Below are 18681 nucleotides of genomic sequence, written 5' to 3' on the forward strand. Positions count from 1 at the left end.
CCCTGCCTCCTTTTTCTCCTGCTTTCCAGTTTCATCAGCCTTTCTCTGGCTTTTTCTAAGTGATGTGATTTTTCTGGCACGTTGGCCATGCTGCACGTAGTGTGTAAGAACCACAACTTGAAATGAGGTATAAATAGAAAGGGAGAGTAGCTGCTTGAACTGCCACGGGGTGCAGAGAGCAAACAAACTTCAGGAATTTTGAAGAGCCGGCTAGATTACTATTTGCTTATTTATTCATAGTGTTTTTTTAGAAGGGTTTGGAATTCTTGCTGGTATTAGGGAGATTTAGATGCAGAAGTTGAACCTCGGTGATGTCCCCATGTAAGCCATCATTGCTCACCTCCATTTATCCCAAGGAGGATCTGGGATCTGTTCTGCCAAGATGCCTAATTCATGTGCAGCATCTCTGCAGGTAGGAGGCATACCAGATTTGTTTCAATGTCTCTTTCTTTCTTCCCACACCAGTTTTGGCATTCGCTTCTTTGCGTACTCCTTTTATATAGTTCTTTGGCTGATACACAGATAATCCCACTTTTTTTCCCCCCTCTCCAGCTCCCTCTGCATCCCTCGTGGCTCTAGAGAACTGCCTTGTTTATTGCTGATAGGGTGTTTGATGCCAAGAAATCCTGACTGCTGGTGCATTATCGCGGGGCTGTGACGCAGGGCAGGATCACGTTCCAGATCTAGGTCTTGTTTATCTTGGATCCCTCTCGTGCTGTGGAGCAGCAACTAGTACTTGACTTCTCACACTCCTTCATCAGCTCCATCTTCTGCGCCCAGGATCCGTCCTCCTCCTCCTCGCGTGCCTGCCCATGCTGCTCGCCTTCACCCGAAACCCCGGGGAGAGGAGGGCTGGGAAGGTGCAGGGGGCTCCTCGCCAGGGAGGAGCTGCACCGAGCTGGTCCTTGGGCATTGCAAACCATGACTGGAGGGTTATTTGTCCCTGGCTGTTTATTTTTTGCTCTATTTATTTGAATTACCATTTTAAGAAGGGAGGAATTGTCTAGCAATTAGTGCTGTTTGCAGTAGTACCTGTGGCTGGCAAGTTCAGAGCTCCCCTGCATCCACTGTTCACAATCCTGATCCAAGCTCATTTATCATTTCGCATCTCAGAGGTGTTTTTTTTTTTCTTTTTTTCCCCTCTCCCCCCATTTTTTTCTCTGAATATTGCTCGCCCTGTGCAACAGATGTGGGGATCTGATCCCACTTCCATTGAAGTCAATAGCCAAATTCCTATCGACTTCGCTGAGAGCGAGAGCGAGCCCCTGTCTGGGGAGCAAGGATTAGAGCTAAGTAGGAGTAAGTAAAGTACAATAAAATCAGAATATCCTACTTACTGCTTAATGCCACGAATTCTGTTTTGAAGAATTTCTGTTTTGAATCCCAGGGCTTTCTGTGCTGGTGAATGCCAAGAGCTGAATTCACGGGGGTGGGGAAGAGGAGGAGTTGACAAGCATAAGAGGGTTTTGGTTTCTGGAGTTAGGAGGCACATTGGTAGAAAGGAATGAAAAACAGTCCGTGATTCCTTCGTGACCCTGCAGTAAAAGGACTTCAGCTGATGGATGAGGGGCTTGGTTTGGCAGACATGCTGCACTGGATCCACTTTTGACCGTGTCAACCAAGTGTCACTGTCTAAATCTGGAGCGCTGTTGTGTATTATGGGAATATAAATAAACCCAGAAAAAGGCTCAGGAAGGGGACAATGGTAGGACAGCATCTGAAAAAATAAAAATAAAAATCTCCCCCTTCCTGTCCCCTTCTAAACACATGGCTAAAATTAAAGTTTTTCTTAAAGAAACAACAAAAACCCAAAACCCCACCAACCAAAGAGGCTCGGGGAGGAGCAGGGCGGTTTCTTGCTCCATGTTTTGCCTCCCCGGAGGCTCCCGGCTCGGTGCGGTGGCAGGGAGCGAGCGAGGCGCGTGGACTTGGGCCCTGCCGATAGCGGCGCGGCCTTTACCCCGCCCGGGCCCCGCCAGGAAGAGCAGGCCGGATTACCCGTGTTTTACAAGCAGGGAGGGTTTATTTTTCTGTGACTCATGCAGGGTGGCGGGGCAGATGGGGGGCAATTCAACGTCTTCCCGGAGGGAGCCCGGGTCCTGTATGGTTTCCCCCCACATCCCGTAAAGCCTGAGGGCTGGAGCCGGCTGCGGGCGCTTCCCTCATTAGGGCTCAGCTCCTGGCACGCGGCCGCGGTCTCCCCAGGCAGCCTGCAAGGTGCAGCAGCCCCGTGGTGTGGAGAGCAACGGGGGGCTGCAGGTTTTAGGGAGAGACCCGGTGCTGCCAAAAACTGTGGCTGTAAGGGAGCGAGGAGGGGGGAAAGCCCCATTCCTTGGGGTCTCAGCCCCCGGGGGACGCGGCACAGGGGCTGCGCTGTGCCACTTCCTCCTGTCGCCGCTCGGCTGGGATGCTTCAGCTTCCCTCGCTGGCTTTTCCTTTCTTTTTCCCTTCGCTCTCTCTTTTGGCCGGGATTTTAACATATATCACAGGCTGGTAGGCTAAGAGCCTGGGACTTCCCCTCACCACACTCAAAGTCTTTGATCTTTTGCTTTGGAGGTAACATCAAAAGAATGGCTGAGAAAGACAGCCAGCGCTGTGAAGTTCAACGTTCAAGTTAATAGCTTGACTGAAGGTTGTGCTGCATTGCTGGAGCCGGAGTAAACACCGGCGAGCGCGCGCAGCTCCCTGCCAATGGCCCTCGCGCTGCAGCACGGCTTCGTTTGCATCCGCAATTAATCTGGGCCCTAGCGAAGGGCAGGCTTCTCGTTTTGATTTTGTTACTCTTTAGTTCATTTTTTATTTTAATTCCCCCCCCCTGCACAGACCACGGGGGAATAAAGGAGCGGGGCGGCTGCTCCGGGGAACGTGTCAGGAGCTGCTTGGCTCGGTATTCCCAGCAGTCGGCCGCGGATGCGCCCTCGCAGCCCAGTCCTGCAGTCCTTGTGTACTTTGTCATTTCTGGGTTTTTCTTCCTTCTTAAAATGATTAAGCCAACGTCTGTTGGCAAACAATTGCCATTCCCCCTTTGTGGTGTTAATAATAAAAATCATTAACTACGCCCTGTCCAAGCACACAGTCTGGATAGTATGGGCATCTCCACGCCAGATACCTGTGTGTGTGTAGATATATATATATGAATACAAATGTATTTAATTCCCTTCTCACTTCAGTTTGGTATCTCCTGGTGCATGCGGGTGAATGGCTGACTCTTCTGTCCATTTTTTCCCACTGCTGTGTTCTGCTGTTCTGGTGGCCTCTATTCTGTGTATGTGCTTTGATTTATTTGTATTAATGCACTGTAAATAAGGTGAGGAATTGCATATGATGTTGCACAGCAGTGCACAGCCTGGCCCTTTTCTGCACGGCTTTGAGTGCCAGGTGGAAGCTTGTGGGCAGTGAAGGATGCTCAGGAATGTGTAATAATCTGGCAGTGGCGGTAATGGTATTGGGACCAGAGCTTTTGAGGGGCAGTGAGGGGCAAGGCTCCAGCAGACTTCACTGGGGCGATTGGCACTTGTGGGTCAATTGGTCTGATATAAGTTTAAAGCGTAATTATGCATAACTGATAGGATATGGGTTTGTCTGCAGCGTGTTTTGGTGCATACATATATGGGGTGATTGATGTGAGTGCTAAACTCTATAGCAAAATGAAACCGAAGGACTCCATTTGTTTTCAGGCACGTTTATGTGAGCGAGATGCACCAAGGATACCGTTATTCCCCAGACAGAGGCATTTTCTTCTTAATCCTAGAACAAAGAAGTAGGAGATTCAGATTAGGAGGAAAGTTAATGGCCTTAATAAACTATGGGAGAGAGGAGATTTAAAAATGCTCGGAGAGCGAAAGCATTTTGTCTGATAGGACTCAGACTTCTGTAAATTTACATAGGAAAGAAAAGTCTTAGTCACTATATTTTTGCATTTTTTGACCTCTTGAGCAGAGCTTCGCTGTGGGTCTTAAATCACTCAGCAGTGCGAGGGACGGGATTCACAAAGCAGCAAAGACAATCAGGCACCCAAGTTCTTACAGCTTCTTGGAAAAATCCTGACCCGGGTCCTTTGTACTGTGGAGTGAATTAAAAGCCCTGGAGTGTGTGGGAGTTCAGGACATTCGTGCCCTCTCGAGGAAACGTGGAGTGCTCGGGGGGTGACGACCCCGCTGGGTGAGACTGCAGGGCTCTTTCTATGAGGACGGTGAGGCGTGTTAATTTTCGAGCCAATTATCATTCAGAAGTGATGGCAAAGCATCCAGTGCCACGGAGTGACAGCCCGCAGCGGGGCTTGCGGGAGCTGCTGGTCTTTTCCTGGACCGCCGGGAGAAGCCTTGGGTGCACGCACTGAGGCCCTTCAGCCGTTTCTTACCCCCCTCGTTCCCTTCCAGCTCGCTTGCTAAATAATTCTTTCCCCTTTGTTTATTTATTTTCTTAAACAAAACGCAGCTCGTTGCTGTGATTAAGCCCATGCACAGTCAGAGGAGTTTTTCCGTGCTCCCTGTGAGAGCTGCTGCTGGAAAAGCTCCCCTGGAGGGGCCGTCTGGGGGAGGGCAGGGCAGTCCGGGTTCGCTCTGCCCTTCAGGTAACGTCCTGATCACAATACGTTGCAAATCCCATGTTGCTTATGGGGCGACAGGAGGAAAAGAATAATAATTTTCAGTAGATTAACAGCTATTGTATCATTGCATGTTGCTTAATAAGCCTGATATTACGTGTGAGAGGTAAGCTCCTTAGCGGAAGCAGGGTGCACTGTAATGACCTTTTGTGTGCAGGTCTGTTGAGATGAAAAGTCCCTCCTGAGGTTAGTGGGTTAGCTATTCAGCATGCAAAAACACCGGCTGCAGTGTATTGTCCTGTGCAGACGCTCTTCAGTCTATTAATAAGCTCAAAAATCTGTTTAGGAACCTGATTTTTTTTTTTCCCCCCTCTGTATCCACCTAGGACAAATTTGACTTGGAAATGGAACAGAATTGCTGTGTCGTGATTTTAAAATAAATAAATAAGCCATTGCTATGAAAGGGAGCTCATTGATCCTTACTGGCTTCGTTTATAATTACCCTTGCATGCAGTCATCCTGCCTCATCTGCAAAACCAAAAACACCTCTCAAAACCCCACCAAACAGCCAGCACAGGTCGTTACGCCCTTCCCCTCCCCAGTCTCTTGAACCTCGAGAACTTATTGCGGACACTTATATTTTATAAGATTATAAAATGTTGTAAGCTTGGAGCCTTTGCTTTTCCGGCTGTTCAGTAAATACACTGGTGTCTCTTGGATGTGCCCTGAGGCTCTGAAACCTGAGGCCTGCCCACATCTTGAGTTCTACTTTCCTCCTTGCAAAGTGCCTCTGGCTAGTGGAGCTGTCGATTGCAGCCCCTTCCACCCCCCTGTGCTGCTTTTTTTATTTTAAAAAAAAAAAAAAAAAAAAAAAGCTTTTTCTTAAGACAGCTGTAACAAACCTCTGCTAGCTCCTGTTTTTATCAGCTGCAGGTAAGGCTAAAACCTAAAATATTAATTTGACCCCTGCGGGTCCAGGACACGCAGCATTTGGGATGTGACATTCGTGGTGGGACCAGCCCAGACCCGGGCAGAACCAACCCCACCGGCTGCCCTGTGCCCAAGCACCAGGGTTGGACCTTTTAGGAGAGCATCCCCTGGGTGTGCGTGCTCTTGCAGGCTGGCTCCTGGGTGGTCCAGAGCAGGGCTTTGGCTGTCATCTTGCCGGGGCCTTTCCTGGGGATTCCTGCCTGCTCCTCCTGCACGGGCTTGCTGCACCCTGTGCTTTTCCCCTCCTGCAGAGCGCGGGCTGTTGTTGTACAACTCCTGGGAACAGCAGTGAGGGATGCTCTGTGCTGGGGAGAGCCCCTGTACCATAGCAGGACATTTGCTGATTTTGGTGGTGGTAAAATTATTGCGTTGAATTCTGCATGCACCTGATTGACCATCCTTCGGGGAGACTCCAAGCCAAATATTTTTTCTTCGGTGCTTTCTGGCTATTTTAAGTGGAAGCTGTTTTTCTAGTACCTGCAAAGTTCCTTTAATTTTTTTTTTTTTTTTTTTTTGAATATTCATCTCTTGAGAGAGAACATAATATACATGAACAGACTTAAGAAACACTCAGTGTTCCCAAACCACGGTCCTTTAAATAAATAAATACAAAAGTTGCCTTGTGGGCCAGCCAGTTCAAAATGCCTGCTCTATATTTAGCAGCAAGAGCAACATTTTAGGCCAGATTTATATGCTCAGGGCTGCTCTGATGACTCCTTTGTTTTAACTTGGGGTCCGTGGCATTACAGCGTGACAAATGCGCATGGCGCGAGGCTGGCCGGGTCGGTCCGTCCGTCCGTCTGCGGTGCTGCATCTGCTCCCCCGGGCCGTGGTCGAGATGCTTGCAGGGGGATCGGGATCGCAGCCACGCAGCCCTCGCCTCTCCTGTGCAAACCTCGGCCACAACCACAAGGATTTGGTGCAGGGGGCAGAGGCCCTCCGGGATGGGAGCTGTTGTGGAGCAGCTGAAGCATTTCTCCCTTGTGCAGGGCCCTGCCCATTCAGCATTTCTTCACAGAATTAAATAATAATAATAAAAAATATATTATTTTCTCTTCCTCCCACCGTTTGAGGGTCTCATGCATGTTGCACTTTAACCTATGCAGAATAAAACCTGGTTTTATGCTTTCTTTTTCTAATGTAGATATGAGCATGATTTTGATTTGCTGCTTGAAAAAGTGGATTTATTTATTTATTCCCCCCCCCCTTTCCCAATTCATTAAAATTGAAATGTTTATTTTGCACTGGGGCATTGTGCGGTTTGACTTTGTTTCTAGTCACTTGAGCTCGGGGAATGGATGTACTGGTATGGTTGTTTTGACTTATGAAATTTTTTTTCCTTTTTAAATAAACAGAACGCTTTTCCAGAACTTCCAGTAGTACACTTTGTATCTCTTTGTCCCTAAAAGATGCCAATTCAACAAAAGTTGCCTATGTTGAATGCATAACATACAGTACTTGAAAATTCAGAACGCATTTCTGAAGGCATGTCACACAGCTATTTGAATGGTACAAGAATTGTACTTATTTCCATCGGAGTGCCTTTTTAGCTGGAAAAAATAATCCACAGTGGTCTCAGTCCTGGACCATATTTGTTGTAACATCTATCTACATCTCCTTTAAGAAAAAAAAAATCAAAACAATGTTTTACTTGTTCTTGAGGAAGAGTTTGTGTGGCTGATGATTCAACAAAGAATATTTTAAAAATACTTCATTTAAATACCATAAATGCATATTGCATTGTTTTGGTAGTGCTGGAGGAAACCAGAAAATAAATACGCGGGGTGGCTGCCCAGGAAAGAGAGGTGACAGCACAGATTTAGTGAATACTTCAGTTGTTTGTTTTTCACTTTGATCCCAAATGATTCACTCAGTCCTCTGCCTAAATATATTCTTCCTACCGAAATGGGAGCCAGCTTTCCCTCCGGTCAGGCCGGGCGTCTTTTCTATGGCTAGCTGAGGTGTAGGGAGGTAAAGAAGGTGTTTGCATGGGTGCATCCCTCCTTCAGCAAGGGTCATGGTGCTTCTCCTAAGGGCAAGAGGACCTTTTGACCCCTCCCAGACCTTCGTTAGAAAGGAGTTTGGGAGAATTGGGGGAAGGTATGGGCTGCTCTCAAGGGGGTTTAGGTTGGATGTGTGGGGTGTGCTGTCTGACAGCGGGCAGGTGGAGGTGGCTAATGGTTGTGTGAGGGGCTGGGGGATCAAGGCCTTCAGCTGGTGGATGGGTGAGACACACAGCTCGTGCTGGAAAGGAGAACGGGTGCGAGTGGCCCTGCTGGCCCCGTGGGCAAGTACCCTCGAAGGATAAGCGGAGAGGAGGGTTATTGATAGGGGAAGCAACTGGTGCTAGGAGGGAACGTGCTTTTCCCAGCTCTCCAGGAGGGATTTGGAAAGAGCTGTAATCCTGGGTTAGGAGTAATTTGTTACAGCAAGACGATACTTGAGTGGCAGGAGGATGCTGGCGGAGGCGCGAGGCGGCTGCGCTCGGAGGAGTAGCTGGTCTCGCAGAAGGTCAGCCTGACACGAATCCCACCCCAGCCCACAGGTTTTGTTTCTCAGCCAGCGCAATTAGCTCAGGGGACTCTCGACCTTTTTTTACATCTTTCAAAGACATCTCCACACATCTGAGCTAAAAGATTGCGCTGAGGAATGTGGACCAGGATATGATGCAGTGGAAAGTTTTTTCCAGTCAGGCCGTCTGAAAAACAAAGTAACCCCACCAGCAACCTTCCCAGCTCCTCGGAGGAGGTCAGAGCATTTCTGGTTTCGCTGTTATCTTCAGGACTCTTTCCTGAGGTTGTCTTTAGGTTACATTTTTGTGTTAACTTTTGGGGGTTTGTTTTGAGTTTAAAAAAAAAAAAAAAGATATAGACAAAAGTTACCAACCCCAGGGCAAGAGAATTTTGCAAGTTCTTGGTTTTCGCGACAGCCTGAAACCCTTGGAGCCATGTATTCTGCAGTAACCCCTCGTTGCATTGAAGACCCAATCACATATAGAAACCACAGGGGAGGCGACAGGAAATTCGGTATGAAATTTGCTGGGTTTACTAGAGAGTGGCTCCCGGCAGTTCACCCAGAATTGCTACATCAACAGGAATTTTTGTGGTAGTGATTCGAGTCATGAGTTTCACTTACCCAACATTAGGAGAAAATATGACTCTTTCAGTAAAAGCCCCATTGGGCGATGTTACAGTGAGGAGCAAAGAGCTCGGTTCTGTAGCATCTTTATTCCTGCATCCCGTGGGAGCTGGCAAACCAACTCCTAACTCTCAGTAGCATCGCACCTCTCGGTAGTGCCCTGTGGTGTTTACAGGTACTTTGTGGGATCTGAGATGAGAATTTGGAAGAAAAAGGGAATAAAACCCTACCCAGTCAGTCCTGTGCCAATGTCTGAGATGCCCCTTTGGAGAGGACTGTGGCTTGTGGTGTGCTGCATGGGGAACCCTTCTGCAGCTCCCTCGTCCACGTCTGCTGACTTGTGGTAGCTGTAGGTGCTGAGTGCTCTACAAATCAACCCCCTTGGCTCAGGTCTCATAAACTGAGGCTTCTGAACTCAAGTGGCTCCTTACAGAAAGGATGTGACAAATCACTTGTACTGGATCCTGTGGAAACGTAGCATGGTGCTGCTGTGCTGGTGGACGTTGCCACAAGGCCAGCGTGCTGCAGCAGCCCTTCCCCACCCTCCTCCTCCTCCTTCATCCCTTTACACCACAAGAAACCAAAGTAGACTTCCCCTTCCAACAAACAGGAAGCAATTTGGAGAACAGATTGGGAAGCTGGGGATCTCTAGTGATGGTAACAAATGAGGACAGGAGGTAGCACTGGCCCTGCGTACACTTAGGCACAGATAGCTGTCGGTTTTATTTCACACGCGCCTTGGCTTGCTGGAAAATGGTACCAGCTCAGCAGCCATTTTGCGTCCTGCTCACATCGAGGGGACTTTGGTGATGGGTGACAACCAGAGGAGCCTGGTTAATGCTTCCCAACATTTAGAAATGTGTAATTCCTGCTTTAAATGATGGAGTGGAGGGGAAGGTGGAGGTCTGTTTTGGAGGGCCCTTTTTATTCCACACCCCACCGTCCTGGGGCGTGGATACAGCACTGGGGTGGGAGAAGGGAGCAGGACAGGGCAGGCATGTTCTGCAGTATTAAAGCATGACCAGGCTGATCTACCACTGAGCTGTGTGTGTGCTTTTTCTCCTTGTTTTGTTTTCTTTTGTTTGTTTTGATGTTTTCTCTTCAGGACAAATAAATAAATAAAGGGTAGTTGCAAAGCTTTAAAGCTGCAGTCCCTCCTTTACAAATGGAGTTAGGTTCTTTACAGAGCTGGAAAGTTTTAAGGGAGGCAAGGTTCCCCTGGAGCGGCCCTTCTGTTATAATGGAGGTAGTCCAGTGCCGTGATCTCTCTCCCTAACATGCTGTCAGATATTTTTACTGTCTTTATTTAATGGGGAGGAAAGGAATTATATTTTATAGACCATAAAATGCATTCTTGGACTTCATGCAAACACTGGTTACCAATTGTTCTCTCACTCTCTGGGAGATTGCCAGGAGGAGAAATTAAATGTGGGTCTGTACATCAAATTGTTCAGCGAGTCTTAGAGCTGGGTTAGCTTTGCTGGTTCTAAACAAGCTGTATCTACAGAAAGACTTTGTTGAGATTTCATGACTGTCCCATTCTTTCTCTAATGGAAACTCTATGCTTGAGTGGAACAGAACAGGTTGCAGAGAAAATCGGGGAAAAATAGTTTGAAGATGAAGTACTTTTTTTTTCCTTATTTTTTTTTCTTCTGGCTTAAAAGTAGGTAGGTATAAAATTTGTTCTTGTTCCTTGGGTGAAATTATGCTTTTATTTGTGCCTGTGTTTTGGAACAGTATTTTGTAGACATCTGTAAAATCCTCAAGCAGCCTGCTGATTTGTGCAGTGGGGCTGTGGAGGCTTTCAAATTAAATGTGAAAGTAATGGTGCTTTCCCAAGCTCCACCCGTGATCAAGAAACACTGCCTGCAGTTGTTCTGCTGAGATACCATGTGAACTGCAGAAAGTAGTGCTGTGCTGCTGTGTCACATGAATTCTCTTCCTCTTGTAAGTCTTAAAAAAAAAAAAAAAAAAAAAGTTTAATTCCTGCAGTAGCTGATTAGCCTTAGCTTCTTCATGCCCAGTGTCAAAATCCTAGAACTCCACTGGCATCCACCAACATTGCAAAACAATTTTACTTGGGTATTTCAGTAAAACCGATGGCAAGAATACCTTTCATCCACTTCCTCACGAACAAATAATTATCTGAATGTCCTTGAACTTTTGTAGGTGTTAATTTTTAAAGATGCTTCTGAGGACCTGCTGGGTATTGTCTTTAGCGCTCTCCTGGAGCAGTCTCCTTTGTGCCCTCAGCAGTATGCAGACAAAGGCAGCACCAGTAGCCGTGACGTGCTGCAGCAGTCCTGGGATGTAGCTGTGGTGTTGCAGCTCATCCAGGATGCTGGTGAAGAGCTCTGTGAGGGCACGGGGCCTGATGACTAGGTCAGGAGAAAGCTTTGGTGTTTTTGGGGTGTTCCTCTGTCTCCCCTCGGTCTGACGGCTCACCCAAGAGGGAACATTGTTCATTTAGGGGCCTGTGGGGCTCCAGCTACTCTTTTGTGCCCTATCCCACCCCAGAGCAGGCGTGAGCTTTCCCCACAGCCTCAGACTGCTCCATGGCTTAAGTGAGGCACTGTCAGCTCGCAGGGTTTCTGCTCTCCAGCATCTTTCCTTTGAGATGATCTGAGACTGTTTAATCGCTAACACGTTTCTGTGATTTTCAGGCTGTGGTGGACTCCGCGTTCTCCTTTTGTATGCCCTAAGCAGCACTTCAGCAATGTGACAAAGGCACAGGCAAAATATTAAAATGGGCAACTCAAGGCCCCCTTTTCAGGGACTCCTTGTGCATGACTGGAAGGGAAAGAGACAAGGTCACTAGAGCTCTCAATAACTGGGAAATTCAAGGCAATAGAAGTGCCTTGTTCAGGAATATATCACAAGATGGTCTGGCTGATAGTGCTGGTGAATAAGCATTTTAAATTGGGAAGAGGGCTAAATGCTGTATGTGCATCTGTCTGTGCAGGTATATACCACTTACCAGTTCCTTTTTTGTGTGTGTGTGTTTGTATTAATTTTACCCTATTTATTTTATCCCTATGTATTTTTATTTAATCATTTATTTTTGCAATGTTACAATAATTTAAAGGGTGATTTTTTTTTTTTTTTAAGTGGAGATGTGTGATAAATACTTCCATGTTATACAATAACGTGCTTTCATTTCTTGAGGTAGGGAAACCTTTTGTGGGAAAGGATCAGTCTCATTGATATAAGCCTTGTTGCTCTCATTTTTAGCAGCTCCCCTGTGCTTCATCGTGGTATATTACATATTCTGTAGAGGAGCTGAACATTGTGGGTGGTGTCTATTATTTTTCATATGAAAAATTCCAGACATTGCAGATCTGCAAGAAATAGGACACCCCTGTAAAGTTTCTGTAGCAATCTCCTTCAGTTAGTCATTTGCTGGTAGTTTATGTTGTTCTCACACTGTACACCCCTACAAGCAAGGTGATAACTGAGGGCAAAAATGATGGATGGAAGCGGATAGATGGATCCATCTAACTAATAGATAGAGAACAAGCTGAGGGTTCTGGTTTTGGATCCCATTTAAGCCCGTCTGACTGCAGTGGGGACACAAGTAGGTTGCAGTCCTTGCATTGTAGGCACCAAGTAGTTCCTCTTGGAACTACTTTTCTTTTCTGCAAAGAAAAATTATAGTCTTGTTAAGCTCTGTTTTTGTTACTATCACTTTACCCCTAATCCCTTCATAATTTTAGTGTCCCGAGTTACTACTAAATTATCTTTAGTTAAAATGTGCCTAGGTGGCTGCCCAGATGAGTTGCTTGCTAAATATTGGGGAAACCTCTGAAAGCTTCAAAGCTGGCATCCAGGTGGGTGCTTCCAAGTGCTCCTGCAGTGCTGGCCGAGGGAGGAAAATTAGGGTCAGGAATCTGTCAGTTCGTGTGGTGTGTTGAGAGGCAGGAAGAGCTCAGACTGAAGGTGCTCCGATATGTCTTGGAGAGGTGTCGGAGGCCTGTGGCACCATGCGGCTTCTGACTGCAGCAGCCCTGCTCCTGCTTGCTTCAGTTCCTGGGAGCTAATAAGCACCAGCTGCAGGAAACCCGAGCTGGAAAGTGTTGTGCAGCTTTCCTTGTTTAAAAACATGGACTGTTTTTTTTTTTTAATCGTGTTTATGTATTTATATGCTCTGGGACATCACTCGTAGGGCATTCCAATGGTGAAAACAATAATGTGACAAGGGAGCAGCTCCAGGTCGGACACCGGTGCAGGAAACACCTGCAAGCCCTGTGCCATCCCTCTCGTCGGGGCTGCGCTGCTGTGAGCCCTGGAACTGGGGGACGCTGGCAATGAGTAAGAGTTTCCAGTCAACTCCTCCAGTCCTGCAAGTGGATTTTAGCTGCTTTTGACCAGCTCTGCCATGAAATCTTGGGAAACATGTTTCTTTCACAGCTTCTTTGAATGTTTTTTTTTTGGGGGGGGGAGGGGGATGGATGGACACCTGTGCTGAGCTGCTCCTGGTGGGTCCCTGCTTTGCAGGACGTGCTGGTTGCAGATGGGAGGTGAGGACGTGCTGCTCCTAGAAGTGAAGGGTTGTTTTTTTTTCCCCCTTCTACCAAAAAAAAAAAAAAAAAATCTGTGCAGTTCAAATCATTTGCTTTTTCCCTTGTGCTGACAATTTAACAGCCTTTTTAAAAGCTTTGGTTTCTCTCAAGTATGCTCGCCCCATACGTATTTTAATTTTTGTGCAGAGGCCTGGAGCTTAACAATTATTTTGCTTAAGCTCTCAGAGACTTGCCATAAAACTTTTTTTTTTCTTTTTTAAACACACACATGCTAATGATCCCCATCAGATCATATTGTTAAACAGGGAATAAACTACTCAAGCCAAGATGACATTATTTTAAAAAATGTTAAAAGCGGGCCAGCGGAGTCCGTTTCAACAGTTTCGCTCCGAAATAATTTGCACAGATTTGTTTAGGGTTAACTTGTTGAAAAGCCCGGTGTTTGCGCAGGCAAGGCGCGATTTCCACGTTGAGAGATGCTGGAGAGGAGCGAGCGCGTGTCCGGCGCTCGCAGGAGCGGACGGTGGGAACTTCCCCCGCCTGCCCTTCCCCTCCGGTGCAGGAATGCAAACCCAGCCTCGGAGGCTGGGAAAGTCGGCCTCGAATTTTTGTGGACTCCTTGCAAATCAGAGGAACCGTCTGGCTCAAATCTGCATTTAGGGCTGAGAGAATAGGATTTCCTGCTATTTAGTCGCTTGAGGAAGGAAAGGATTTACCTCTCTGCTGTAATAGCGCTTGACTTTTATTTTTTTCCCTCTTTTTTTTTTTTTAATAAGAAAATCGGAGCGGAGCGCAGCCGTAGTAAACCTGCAAAAGCAATCACGCCTCCTGCCCCCATCCCATCCCTTCCCTCGCCCTCCCCGCACACCGTGCCGCACGCAGGCACCGTGATGGGGCTCTCCCCCTCGCCCCCAGCCCCGGCACCGAGGGGCCGGGGTGCGGGCTGGCGTCTCCCTCCGTCGTGAAAGAGAGAGTTGTGGAGGGCGGCCGCTCGCCGCAGCTCCGTCGGGCCGCGCTCTGCCCGCCATCTGGATTCGGTTAGCTCGCTCGGCAGTAGGGCTGAGTCTCATTTCCTCCAACCAGTAATGTTATATAGGCAGTGATCCTGTTCTGCCCTAACATAATTGAAAATTATGTGTATTGTAGACTCGCAGCGCTGAAATGTAGACTCGTAAAAATCTGTGGCTCAGGTAGCCTGTGGAGATTGAATTTGGCACACAATGAAGCTTTTATGTAAAGTAAGAATTATAAGCCACCACATCAATATTGTGTTACAGGCATGACAATTCTTGGATGAGGAGCCCTCAAGTCGGGCTCGTCACCTTAAACAATGCTAATATTTTGTCCTTTATCAACGGGGCTGGCACTGGAGAGCCCGCAAGTGGCCAGCAGCATCCCGTTGCTGAAGCTGTCGGTCCAACAGCTTGAGGCAGGCCCCAGCCCTCCACGTCCACCTGGTAGAGAGGACATCTGTCCCTCGGTGGGGCCAGGGTGCCGGAGCCCAGCCACCTGGGGGAGATGTGGAAGCTGCTTACTGACGCTCACGCCTTCCTTGCTTTCTGTGGGGGCTGTTGATTTTATTTATTTTTTTATTTATTTATTCCCCCTTCCATATTGGCAATGGAAGCTGTTGTGTGCAAAACGGAGCCCAGCTCATGCAGGATGCCACGGGGCTTTCACAGCCTGTTAGGTCCCAGAAAAGAAGCGGCTTTGGCTGTGTTTGAGCATTTGAACTGGAAAGTTTTTGGACCTGCTTTGGCAGGGGTGGGTAATGGAAGGACTTAAACTGAGAGCCCAAACTGTAAGGGTCTACAGCACAGACAAGCAAAATAACAGTGAGCTCTTCCTGAAGTTTCTTGCGCTGGCTCTCCTGGCTCTCATGGGATGGAGGCAGAGCAGGAACAATCAGGCTGTCTTGCCCTGTTTCTTCTTCTGGGAACTTAGTGCTAAAAAAAAAAGCATAGCTGACAGTCTTGAAGGCTTTACAATCCTTGCAGTAATTACTGGCTGGACAGGGTCTGATGTGAGCTTGCTCACGCTGCCCTGTCAGTGCCTCTCACTGTGCCCCTGGGGACAGCCTCAGAGAAGCCCACGCGTTTCTTGGCCTGCCTTTTAGGGCAGCCGCTGACCTGAGCTCCCTCACGGATCACCAGGTTTGTAGGAATATTCCAGAGTTGCTCGTGAGCCTCAAGTGGTCATGGAAAAATAAGTGCGGTTGTTTTGTTTTGGTGGACGATGGCTTCCCAGCCACTTCCAGCAAGCTGGCTGCTTCAGCTGTGGTAGAAGCAACTTCTCACTCTCCAAAACAGTCATGTACCATGAGGCAGACATTCTGTGAGGATGTTTTCCTTGGAAGAAGAGAAAAATGCAGTCTCTAGAATGACACACTTGCTTTACTAGCATTTAATAACTTCACTCCCCAGCTGAAATATCAGGGGAAGTCTCTAGTCACTGTGAGCCACCAGGACAGCCGTTAGGGAGCCTTTGTGCCTTTCTGCAAATCCATATGCCCCTTTATGCGGTGGTGTTACGGTCACTACATGTGAAAGACAACTGATGGACTTCCAAAAATGTATCAGTTGACTTGTTCAATAGTGCCATCCACAAATCTGAAATGTATTGGATTTCCCCTGAAGTTAAGAAGCTCTCAGTCAGCTTAGGCTTTGGGTTCATTTTCTGTGCACTTGGGTTGCATTTTTAAGCATTTCTTTGAAACCACAAAGGGTTAGAAAGTTACTTTAGCATAATCTCAACTTTTAAATTTATGTTGTGGTCACCTATATTGAAGAGCTGGGATTTGATGCAAGCAGTCAAATATCTGGAGGCTTACAATCAAGTTGTATGAGTTAGCAATGCCACTTACGGTAGGCTAGTTCTGTTTTTTGGGGTTTTATTTCTTGTTTTTAAGAAGTGCTGAAACATTCTGGTCCACATTGCAGAAATCCCAAATGTGAAGATGAATAAAAACAAGACTTATTGGAACTTGAGGAACTCAAAAGGGGCACAAATCCAGAGTATGGGTTTGTTTATTTGCATTCCAGTAGCTCAGAAATCTCAGGCCCTCCAAGCGATGGGAAATGGGAATGCATCCTCCTGCTCTTGGTCACCTCGGTGCCTATGGTCTTGCAGCAAACTGGCCTTGCATGCTCGCAAATGTTTTGCATACGTGAGCAAATGTGATAGTGATGTGCTGAAAGCATGGAACCAGATCTCCTTCCTTCCTTCGCTGAGATTTAGATACAGCTTCCGCTGCTAGCCTGGAGTGGCAGGGGCTGATCGTGCGTCGTTCTCCTTCAAGATTACTTAAGGAAACAAAGTGATGGGTAAACATAACTCTTTCTCTAGATATTTTCTAGGAATAGATCTGTTAGGTCAATCAGAGTCCAGTACTATCCTCAGTGGTCAGATCTATGTATACAGCTGCTTTTCTTAGGTCTGGGAGGGGGCTGAAGGTATGTGGTAGTAAGCATTTCTTCCAGCGCAATCCGGGGCTTTTAGAGATCATATATTAACCATTGGCACAGTGTTGCGCCACACGGAGAGTAAAGCTGGGGCAGAAACTGTATCTGTGCTGCATGGAAATGTGGTTTGGGGCTCACTCATTTCTCTGCAGGACTGGTTTTGGTGAGAACAGAGGGCCGTGCTGCTGCAGCAAAGTGGGCACCAGTTCTGGGGGAAGTGTGTGATCACTGGGTGATCTGGTTGAGTGTGGTGGGAGGATAGACATGTTCCAGAGCCAAAGATTTAGTTGGTATTTGATGCTGGTTAAGTCCATGGGAACGTTCAGCTGCTTCTTGAAGGGTAGTTATGGTGTTTTTTGGTGTTTCTTTGGTTTGCTTTGCGAATCAACACCTCCTTATGCTGGAGACTGGCAGTATATTGAAACTGTCTGCCAATGGCAGTGACACAAATATGGTCTGGCTGCCCGAGTGCCTGGCCAGGGCAGCTGAGAGCAAATGCGCCAGGCCGTATTCTGTCTTGGGCATCATCAACTGGAGAGCTTATTACGTTTGGCTGTGTAATTGAGTAAGTTACACTGTGCAAGTCCCTTAAGGATTGTCCTTCAGAAGGTTTCTCTCCTGCTGATGATGAGCAAGAAAAAAATAACCCATGGTGACTCCCAGAACTGGTGGAAAAGAGAGAAAATAGGTCTAAGAACCAACAGTGATATGGCCTCACATTGCTTTTTGGGCAGACCTCTGACTTTAGGGTTCACACAGTGGTGTGAAGTTGGAGGAGTTAACGTGGTGCATGCATTGAAAGAAGGCTGAGAGACAATCCATTAAATACAGAGATAGTATTCTTAACCTGTGATAGGTGTTTTCCCTCTCCTAAAATTGATAATCTACCTTCCCCTCCCTTGGCCCATCCTCTCCATGGTTTTGGTATTTTGCTTTTGTGCAGCTTTTATTGCTCTTCTAGATTTTGTATGATTAATAAAATTAATGTAATATTGTCTTTGCAATCTGCTGTGCTTTCTTATTCCTGAACTTTAATGTAGTGGCATGAAATTGTTAGACAGATTTTGTCTCCACAAACATGTGAAGTCGTCTTAATTTTTGTTTCTGTTCCTTGCATACGTTTTAATTTGTATCTTTTTGCCCATGTTACCTAAGATTTGTTTTTGTTTTATTTATTTTTTTTGCCTTTCTTTTCTGAACTCATTTTTCTTTTCCCATTTTTGTTTCCTCCATCCAGTATCTGCAGATGAAATGGCCACTGCTTGATGTTCAGGCAGGGAGCCTTCAGAGTAGACAAGCCCTCAAGGATGCTAGGTCTCCATCTCCAGCACACATTGTTGTAAGTAAACGCAGAAGATGTTCTTCCTTTGTTTAAAAAAAAAAAAAAAAAAAAAAAAGGATTTGACATTAATCGCATTGATTGTCATCAGTTTTCTTTTATGTGAACTGAAAGATTCAAAACAAACAAACCCTAACAAGCCTGTGGTAAAAGGAGGGAATATATATTCTATTCCTTGGTTGTTTGTGAAATTATCATTCATTATGCTTAGCTCTGTGCTTCTTAGGAGAGCACAAAGTTGAAAATGCTCTAAAATAACATACTGCAGAATTATTTAGTGGAAGTGAAGTCCGATCAGGTTGGTTATACATGTGACTATGCTGAACTGAAATGAATGGAGAGATACTTTTGGAGAGCATACTAAAAAAAAAAAAAAAAAGAACAAAAAAAAGAACAAAAACCCAAGCCTGTTCTATACTCTTTGCTTTATATATATATATATATATATAAAAAATCTATTCCTATTGCAAAATCTTGAGGGAAGGTTTGTGAGAACTGGTCAGCGTTCTACCTGGGTGAAAGGAAGGGTCAACGGAGTTAAGTTCCACAAGAGCACGTCTTTCTTTGCATTGTGATGACTTCTCATCTAGTATAAAAAGTGTTATCAGATGTTTACTACTTGCCTGCAAAATACCAAGTAATTTATAAGTAGTTTGTTAGTAGCATTGATAATAATAACGTTCTTTT

At 46.5% G+C, this 18681-nt stretch overlaps 1 protein-coding gene across 30 annotated transcripts in view; it reads left to right on the forward strand.

Annotated features, from left to right (window-relative positions):
- TCF7L2 (transcription factor 7 like 2) overlaps positions 1–18681 on the forward strand; it is a 177561-nt gene that overhangs the window by 45078 nt on the left and 113802 nt on the right. For 26 of the 30 annotated variants that reach the window (XM_068688576.1, XM_068688591.1, XM_068688592.1 and 23 more), the window contains exon 4: positions 17893–17994. The exons of 3 other annotated variants lie outside the window; for them this stretch is intronic. In XM_068688576.1, the coding sequence (XP_068544677.1) occupies positions 17893–17994 (102 nt within the window). Of the gene's footprint in view, positions 1–367; positions 413–17892; positions 17995–18681 lie in introns of those variants that run through there. One more of the 30 variants, XM_068688589.1, reaches the window with a different exon arrangement.

The sequence above is a fragment of the Anas acuta genome, chromosome 7, assembly GCF_963932015.1.
Source record: "Anas acuta chromosome 7, bAnaAcu1.1, whole genome shotgun sequence".
Lineage (NCBI taxonomy): Eukaryota > Metazoa > Chordata > Aves > Anseriformes > Anatidae > Anas > Anas acuta.